Source organism: Moschus berezovskii, chromosome 20 (genome assembly GCF_049115385.1).
Source record: "Moschus berezovskii isolate FMDL1 chromosome 20, NW_MosBer_1.0, whole genome shotgun sequence".
In the NCBI taxonomy this organism is placed as follows: domain Eukaryota; kingdom Metazoa; phylum Chordata; class Mammalia; order Artiodactyla; family Moschidae; genus Moschus; species Moschus berezovskii.
This window is the reverse complement of record NC_142479.1, coordinates 36,121,907-36,131,297: the sequence shown is the minus strand read 5'-3', so window position 1 is coordinate 36,131,297 and position 9,391 is coordinate 36,121,907. Positions and strand designations below refer to the sequence as shown.

The window sequence follows — 9,391 nt, the reverse complement described above, 5'->3', positions numbered from 1 at the left end:
TTCTCAAGAGGCAGGTCAGGTGGTCTGGTATTCCCATCTCTTTCAGAATTTTCCACAGTTTATTGTGATCCACACAGTCAAAGGCTTTGGCATAGTCAATAAAGCAGAAGTAGATGTTTTTCTGGAACTCTCTTGCTTTTTCCATGATCCAGTGGATGTTGGCAATTTGATCTCTGGTGGCTCTGCCTTTTCTAAAACCTGCTTGATCTTCTGGAAGTTCACGGTTCACGTATTGCTGAAGCCCGGCTTGGAGAATTTTGAGCATGACTTTACTAGCGTGTGAGATGAGTGCAATTGTACAGTAGTTTGAGCATTCTTTGGCATTGCCTCTCTTTGAGATTGGAATGAAAACTGACCTTTTCCAGTCCTGTGGCCACTGCTGAGTTTTCCAAATTTGCTGGCATATTGAGTGCAGCACTTTCACAGCATCATCTTTCAGGATTTGAAACAGCTCAACTGGAGTTCCATCACCTCCATAGCTTTGTTCGTAGTTATGCTTCCTAAGGTCCACTTGACTTCACATTCCAGGATGTCTGGCTCTAGGTGAGTGATCATACCATCGTGATTATCTTGGTCATGAAGATCTTTTTTGTACAGTTCTTCTGTGTATTCTTGCCGCCTCTTCTTAATATCTTCTGCTTCTGTTAGGTCCATACCATTTCTGTCCTTTATTGAGCCCATCTTTGCATGAAATTTTCCCTTTGAATCTTTAATTTTCTTGAAGAGATCTCTAGTCTTTCCCATTCTGTTGTTTTCCTCTATTTCTTTGCATTGATCACTGAGGAAGGCTTTCTTATCTCTCCTTGATATTCTTTGGAACTCTGCATTCAGATGCTTATATCTTTCCTTTTCTCCTTTGCTTTTCATTTCTCTTTTCACAACTATTTGTAAGGCCTCCTCAGACAGCCATTTTGCTTTTTTGCATTTCTTTTCTATGGGGATGGTCTTGATTCCTGTCTCCTGTACAATGTCATGAACCTCCGACCATAGTTCATCAGGCACTCTATCTATCAGATCTAGTCCCTTAAATCTATTTCTCACTTCCACTGTATAATCATAAGGGATTTGATTTAGGTCATATCTGAATGGTCTAGTGGTTTTCCCTACTTTCTTCAATCTAAGTCTGAATTTGGCAATAAGGAGTTCATGATCTGAGCCACAGTCAGCTCCCGGTCATGTTTTTGCTGACTGTATAGAGCTTCTTCATATTTGGCTTCAAAGAATATAATCAATCTGATTTTGGTGTTGACCATCTGGTGATGTCCATGTGTAGAGTCTTCTCTTGTGTTGGAAGATAGATAACTAATAAGAACCTAATGTACGGCACAGGGAACTTTACTCAATACTCTGTAATGGCCTATATGAGAAAATAATCTAAAAAAGACTGGATTTATATATATCCAGAGACAAAGATTTGATCCCTGGGTCAGGAAGATCCCCGGTAGTAGGAAATAGCAACCCACTCCAGTATTCTTGCTTAGGAAATTCCATGGACAGAGAAGCCTTCTGGGCTACAGTCCATGGAGTTGCAGAGTTGGACATGACTGATCATGTGCATGCATGCACACACACACACACACACACATCTGATTCACTTTGCTATACACCTGAAACTAATACAACATTGTAAATCAAGTATATTCCAATAGCATTTTTTATTTTTACAAAAAGATTTTTCCAATAGTACAAAAAAGATGTGATGTCAGGCTGATCTAAGGTGGTGACAGTGTGGATAAGGAGTGGGTGAAGAAGAAAGGATTTCTAGATCTTGTTGACAGATGTTGGGTATTGATAACAGAAGGAGGAAATGAAAGAAGACTCTCATGCTTTATCTGGATAACCTGGAAGTCTTTTTCTGGGATATGGAAGTTTGGAGAAGGAGGGAATTGGGAGAGGGATTGGGAAAAGGGAGATCTTGTGTTTCTTTTGGAATCTGTTTTACTGAAGATGTGTGTGATACATCTGAGTGGAGATGTTACTCAAGCAATTGAGTATACTCTTTTATGGTTTAGAGAAACATCTACAACTGAAGTTTAAATGGTAATCAAGCCATTGAAGTAGATGAGTTTTTCTTGGTGCATGTGTGCTAAGTTGCTTCAGCTGGGCCCAGCTCTGAAAGCCCATAGACTGTAACCCTCCAGGCTCCACTGTCTCTGCATTGGCAGGCAGATTCTTTACTACTAGCACCACCTGGGAAGCCCTTTTCTTATGGTATAAAATTATAAGAGAACAGTGTTTAGGAAAAAACCCTGGAACATCAATCAAGTTGAAGATATAGACAAAACAGAAGCCAGTAGAGTATTGAGGATGTCTGACCAGGCAAGTATGGGAAAAACCAATGTGTTATGTGTCTCAGAAGCTAAGGGATAAGAATGTTTTAGGTAAGTTGGAATATTGTTTCATGTTAAATAGAAATGAAGAAAATAAGTCATTTCCAATGATAGATATTCTTATTATAGAGAATTGGGGTCCTGTAAAGATTGTAATTATTGTGTTGAGAAAAACATAAAATAGTTTTGCAAAGCACCTAAGAGCCAGTTTATCAGAAATAAGTTCATTTTGAAATTCAGGTTTTTGTGGACACTATTATTTCTTCCTAAAGATACTGGAGACAGAGCATGACAGGAAGGAATCAAACTATTGTCTCAGAGTTCCTGCTGTTGGGACTGCCCATCAAGTCAGAGCATCAAAACCTGTTCTATGTCCTGTTCCTGGCAATGTACATTACCACCATCCTGGGGAACCTTCTCATCATCATCCTCATTTGCCTGGACCCCCACCTCCATACACCCATGTATTTCTTTCTCAGTAACCTGTCTTTCTCTGACCTCTGCTTCTCCTCTGTCACAATGCCCAAATTGCTACAGGATATGCAGAGCCAAGGCCTGTCCATCCCCTATGCTGACTGCCTGACACAAATGTACTTCTTTCTGTTCTTTGGAGACCTGGAGGACTTCCTCCTTGTGGCCATGGCCTATGACCGCTACGTGGCCATCTGCTTCCCCCTGCACTACACCGCCATCATGAGCCCCAGGCTCTGTTCCTTCCTGGTGGTGCTGCCCTGGATACTGACCACATTCCATGCCATGTTACATACCCTGCTCATGGCCAAGCTGCACTTTTGTGAAAACAATGTGATCCCCCACTTTTTCTGTGATTTGTCTGCTCTGCTGAAGCTGTCCTGCTCTGACACTCGAATTAATGAGCTGGTGATATTTTTCGTCGGAGGGCTCATTATTGTCATCCCATTCCTACTTATTATCATGTCTTATGCACGAATTGTGTCCTCCATCCTCAAGGTCCCTTCTGCCAAGGGCATCTGCAAAGCCTTCTCCACCTGCGGTTCCCACCTCACTGTGGTGTCCTTGTTTTATGGCACAATTATTTGTCTCTATTTATGCCCATCAGCTAATAATTCCACTGTTAAAGAGACTGTGATGGCTATGATGTACACTGTGGTGACCCCCATGCTGAACCCCTTCATCTACAGCCTGAGGAACAGAGACATGAAGGGAGCCCTGGGAAGAGTCTTTTGTAGAAAGAAAACTCCCTTCTCTCTTTGATGGTAAGTCTGATATTTCTACACTATTTTATCTAGTAGATATATTCAGTTCAGTTCAGTCGCTCAGTCGTGTCTGACTCTCCGCGACCCCATGAATCACAGCACGCCAGGCCTCCCTGTCCATCACCAACTCCTGGAGTACACTCAAACCCACGTTCACAGAGTCAGTGATGCCATCCAGCCATCTCATTCTCGGTCGTCCCCTTCTCCTCCCGCCCCCAACCTTTCCCAGCATCAGAGTCTTTTCCAGTGAGTCAACTCGTCGCATGAGGTGGCCAAAGTATTGCAGTTTCAGCTTTAGCATCAGTCCCTCCAATGAACATCCAGGATTGATCTCCTTTAGAATGGACTGGTTGGATCTCCTTGCAGTATAAGGGACTCTCAAGAGTCTTCTCCAACACCACAGTTCAAAAGCATCGATTCTTCGGCGATCAGCCTTCTTCACAGTCCAACTCTCATATCCATACATGACCACGGGAAAAACCATTGCCTTGACTAGACGGACCTTGATTGGCAAAGTAATGTCTCTGCTTTTTAATATACTATCAAGGTTGGTCATAACTTTCAATATTGAAATATTATTTCATATTTTTTTGTCACCATGTAAACTTTTGTTAAAATGACATAGAACATAACCATTCAACAAGTAAAGTGTAGTTGCATAGTTGAACTAGGGAAGGAGGTCTTGATGATCTTGTAGCAAGGTCTTCCTCTTTTTCTTCCCTACATAACCCTCTAAAAGCACATTTTAAGATGAGTTTTTTAAATGGTCTTCACGCCTTGCATGCTTATACTAATTTAACGCAGGAGATTTTTTTTTTTAAGTTAGAACTTTGCTTTGATTCTGGTATTATTTTAAAATAATTATACTCTTAAATCAGTGCTAAATAAGATCCATACTTCACAACTTCCCAGCCTCCCCTAAATGTGTCCTATTCACTTTTCCATGCACATTTTTTACATCGTTTTATATCTTAGCTTTTTTTCCCTCTGATTTATTTTTGTGTCTACCTTATGTTTTCCTGACCTTGTTACCAAACTCAAGTTCAGCTCCTCAATGCTCAAGGATCCAAAGCTAAGAGACAAGTGTTGGGTAAAAGGAAAGCTTCCTTTATTGAGGAAGTTGGCAATCCTGGGGAGAATGTGAAATCATGTTCCAAAGAACCAACTCCCACTTGCCAAGTCTTGCTCAGAGATTATATCGGGAAAAGAAGAAGGGATTACTCTCTGGGGACAAGGTTATGGGGTCCATGATCGCTCATGGACAGTTTTCTGATTTGTTGGTGATGAGGTAACCAAGAGTTAATATCATCAACCATCTGGTTCCAACCCATCTGGGGTCATCATATCTGTTAATTCCAAATTCCTAAGGCATCCCTCTCCTTCTGACCCCTTTGGTAACCATCAGTTTGTTTTCTGTGTCTACGAGTCTGTTTCTGTTTTGTAAATAAGTTCATTTTTACCATTTTTTTAGATTCTACGTGTAAGTGATATCATATGATATTTGTCTTTCTCTGTCTGACTTATTTCACTCAGAATGATAATCTCTAGGTTCATCCATGTATTTCATTCCTTTTCACGGCTAACTCACATTTTAGTGTGTGTGTGTGTGTGTTTGTATCACATCTTCTTATCTATCCATCTGCTGATGGACATTTAGGTTGCTTCCATGTCTTGGCTATTGTAAATAGTGCTGCTGTGAGCATTGTGGAGTATGTACCTTTTAAAATTCCACATGGACACCCAGGGCAGATTCATGTTAATGCATGGCAAAACCAATACAATATTGTAAAGTAAAAAGAAAAAAAGAAAAGAAAAGAAATAAAAGAGATCAATAAAGATAAATAAAATAAAATTATAGTTTTCATTTTTTTCTAGGTATATGCCCAGGAGTGGGACTGAAGGGTTATATGGTAACTATTTTTAGTTTTTTAAGGAATCTCCATACTGTTTTCCACAGTGGCTGCACCAATTTACATTCCCACCAAGAGTGTAGGAGGGGCTCCTGTTTCTCCACACCCTCTCCAGCATTTATTATTTATAGACTTTTTGATGAGACCATTCTAAATGCAGTGAGATGATACCTTATTGTAGTTTTGATTTACATTCGAAGAGTCAATTTTATATAGTAAAATCAATCCATTTGACAAGTTCATTTTGACGAGCTTTGAAATCTCAAATTTTAACACTGGTTTTCCTCAGATACATTCAATGCAATCAAATAAAATTCTCAATGGAATTGTTTTTTGGAAACTGACAAACTTATTTTGATGTAGAGAAGTTTGACATATTTCACTGCATAAACGTGAAAATAGTAAGAAAAAATAAGAAAGAGAAATGACAGACTATAACATGTCTAACTGACACAAGATTAAAATTCAAAATATCCAGAGAATTCCTACAAATAACATTAGAGTAAAATGACAGCTGAACAGAAAAAATGTGTAAAGAACATTAAGAGAAAATTCATCAAGAATAAACAATATGAAAAGCTGCTCAAGTCAAGTTAACCAGGGAAAAGCAAATGGAAAAAACATGAAGTGGTATTTGAATGAATACATAATTGACAATTTAAGAAAATCTGGAAAACTCAGCAGTGGCCACAGGACTGGAAAAGGTCAGTTTTCATTCCAATCCCAAAGAAAGGTAATGCCAAAGAATGCTCAAACTAACACACAATTCTCACATGCTAGCAAAGTAATGTTCAAAATTCTCCAAGCCAGGCTTCAACAGTATGTGAACTGTGCACTTCCAAATGTTCAAGTTGGATTTAGAAAAGGCAGAGGAACCAGAGATCAAATTGCCAACATCTGCTGGATCATAAAAAAAGCGAGAGTTCCAGAAAAAGATCTATTTCTGCTTTATTGACTATGCCAAAGCCTTTGACTGTGTGGATCACAACAAACTGTGGGAAATTCTTAGAGATGGGAATACCAGACCACCTGACTCGCCTCCTGAGAAATCTGTATGCAGGTCAAGAAACAACAGTTAAAACTGGACATGGAACAACAGACTGGTACCAAATTGGGAAAGGAGCACATCAAGGCTGTATATTGTCACCCTGCTTATTTAACTTATATGTGGAGTACATCATGCAAAATGCCTGGCTGGATGAAGCACAAGCTGGAACCAAGATCACTGGGAGAAATATCAATAACCTCAGATATGCAGATGACACCACCCTTATGGCAGAAAGTGAAGAAGAACTAAAGAGCCTCTTGAAGAAAGTGAAAGAGGACAGTGAAAAAAAAGTTGGCTTAAAACTCAACATTCAGAAAACTAAGATCATGGCATCTGGTCCCATCACTTCACGGCAAATAGATGGGGAAACAATGGAAACGGTGAGAGACTTTATTTTCTTGGGCTCCAAAATCACCGCAGATGGTTACTGCAGCCATGAAATTAAAAGATGCTTGCTCCTTGGAAGAAAAGCTATAATCAACCTAGACAGCATATTAAAAAGCAGAGACATTACTTTTCCAACAAAGGTCTGTCTGGTCAAATCTATGGTTTTTCCGGTAGTCATGTAAGGATGTGAAAGTTGGACTATAAAGAAAGCTGAGCACTGAAAAATTGATGTTTTTGAACTGTGGTGTTGGAGAAGACTCTTGAGAGTCCCTTGGACAACAAGGAGATCCAACCAGTCCATCCTAAAGGAGATCAGTCCTGAATATTCATTGGAAGGACTGATGATAAAGCTGAAACTGCAATACTTTGGCCACCTGATGCGAAGAACTGACTCATCTGAAAAGACCCTGATGCTGGGAAAGATTGAAGGCAGGAGGAGAAGGGGACGACAGAGGATGAGATGGTTGGATGGCATCACTGACTCAATGCACATGAGTTTGAGTAAACTCTGGGAGTTGGTGAAGGACAGGGAGGCCTGGTGTGTTGCAGTCCATGGGGTTGCAAAGAGTCGGACACATCTGAGCCACTGAACTGAACTGAACTGATAATTGACAAATTTATAAATGATTGACCTTCTATGATAAGAACAAGGATATGGGAATAAGAGCATACACACATGTATATTCCAATTTTCTTGATGTATAGTTTACACACAAGACAATATACCCATGTAAAATGTACAGCTCAATGAACTTTGACAATTATAAGCATTCATATAGCCTCTATCCCAGTCCAAAGCTGTAATAATTCCACCGCTTCAAAATTTGCTGTGACCCTTTTAAATCAAACTCCCATCCCCGACCACCAATCTGATTTCTATTTATTTGATCTCTATAGTTATAGATTAGGCTTGCCTGATTTTGAAGTTCATACAAATGGAATTATTTATATGTGCTCTTTTGTATCTGGTATATTTAGCACTACACAATGTTTTGTAGATTTGGGTTATAATTCTATGAATCAGTAGTGTCTTTTTATTATGGAATAGTATTCCATTGCATAAATATGGCACAGTTTGTTCATTCATTCACCCTTTGATGGACATTTGCATTGTATCCAGTGTTTGAATTGTTGAAGGACACTGCCCCTTTCCCCACTGAATTACCAGGTCACCTGTGTATGAAGTCAATTGACTTCATATGGGTGAATCTATTTCTGGACTCTATTCTCTTCCATTGATCTATGTACCTTTCACTTATCTCTCTTTACTCACATATTCACATCATTTTATCTCTTATCTCATTTTTCCACAATGTATTCTCCTATCTGCAGCACCTCTTCTAACCTGAACTGATTCCAAATGGAACTTTTTATCTTCTTTATTATAGCAATGAATTTTGGTCTGTTTAATGTCATTTGCCTTAAATTCAACTTTGCTGTTAAAAGATAAACCATGTTGTTTGCATTTATTATCGTAACATACTTTTCTTATTTTATTGTCAGTAAAGTTAAACAGAATTCTTCCCATAATACTATTTTAATATTATGGTTTTTAAATTTTTGAGCTGTTATTTTAATTAATTCCTTGATTGGTTGGATTACATACTCTAGTTATTTTAAAAGTTAAAAAATGGTACATGAATGCTATTTTATTGAATTTTCATATATTCCAGATTTTCTTTTTGTATGTATGCTTATATCTGAAGGATAAATTGGTTAGGTATAGAATTTTTTGGACATTTGTTTTCCCATTTTTCAAAATTGCTCTGGAGAAATCTGAGGTAAGGCAGACTACTCCTTTTCCCTCCACCCCTCATATGACCATCTTCTCCCCTCTTGAAGCTCATGGGATTGTTTATTTAAACTTAAATTTCATCAGATTGTTTTTGTATTAGATAACTTTTGTTACAATTTTTTTTCGTAACACAACAAGTCCCTTTTGATTTGTAAGTCTGCCTCTGTCTTCATTTCAAGATAGTCTTTTACTATTACATCTCGGAACATTATCGTTGTTCCTTTCCCCCCTCTTCTTTAGTCAGATCAATCTTTTTTTTGGTAGCAACATAATTGAAATGCATACAATGTAGGCAAAAATGGTGACTTTTATTTTCTACAAATTAAGAAAAAAGCGATTTGCAATATTGTGATTCTATAAATATCATCACTACAGAAGCAAGTTATATTGCTGAACTCCCGGATTTAAAAAATGAAACACGATGTCATTTGTTTAGATTTATATCACAAGCCAATCTCTCCTCCTTTCCTCCCTGTATTGATTATTCTCTATTTCTTTCTTCTTTCCTTTCTCATTTTTTCATATATTATAGTGCTTTAAATAATTTTCAAACATCAGGACATTTAACCACAGAATTCAGCATTCAGGATCTCCTAGAAATAAGAACAGTCTCATATATGACTGTAATACTATTACCACATCTAAGAAACTTATCATTCAGTTCAGTTCAGTCGCTCAGTCGTGTC

At 38.4% G+C, this 9,391-nt stretch overlaps 1 protein-coding gene across 1 annotated transcript; it reads left to right on the top strand.

Annotated features, from left to right (window-relative positions):
* The first annotated feature begins 2,618 nt into the window (after nt 1–2,618).
* Nucleotides 2,619–3,563, top strand: LOC129536958 (olfactory receptor 1E2-like). The gene has a single exon (XM_055396177.2). The coding sequence runs from the start codon at nt 2,619–2,621 to the stop codon at nt 3,561–3,563; it is 945 nt and encodes a 314-aa protein (XP_055252152.2).
* Nucleotides 3,564–9,391: the final 5,828 nt, after the last annotated feature.

Excerpts from the sequence above, each read along its gene's own strand:
- LOC129536958 (XM_055396177.2), top strand. The coding sequence starts at position 2,619 with ATGACAGGAAGGAATCAAACTATTGTCTCAGAGTTCCTGCTGTTGGGA.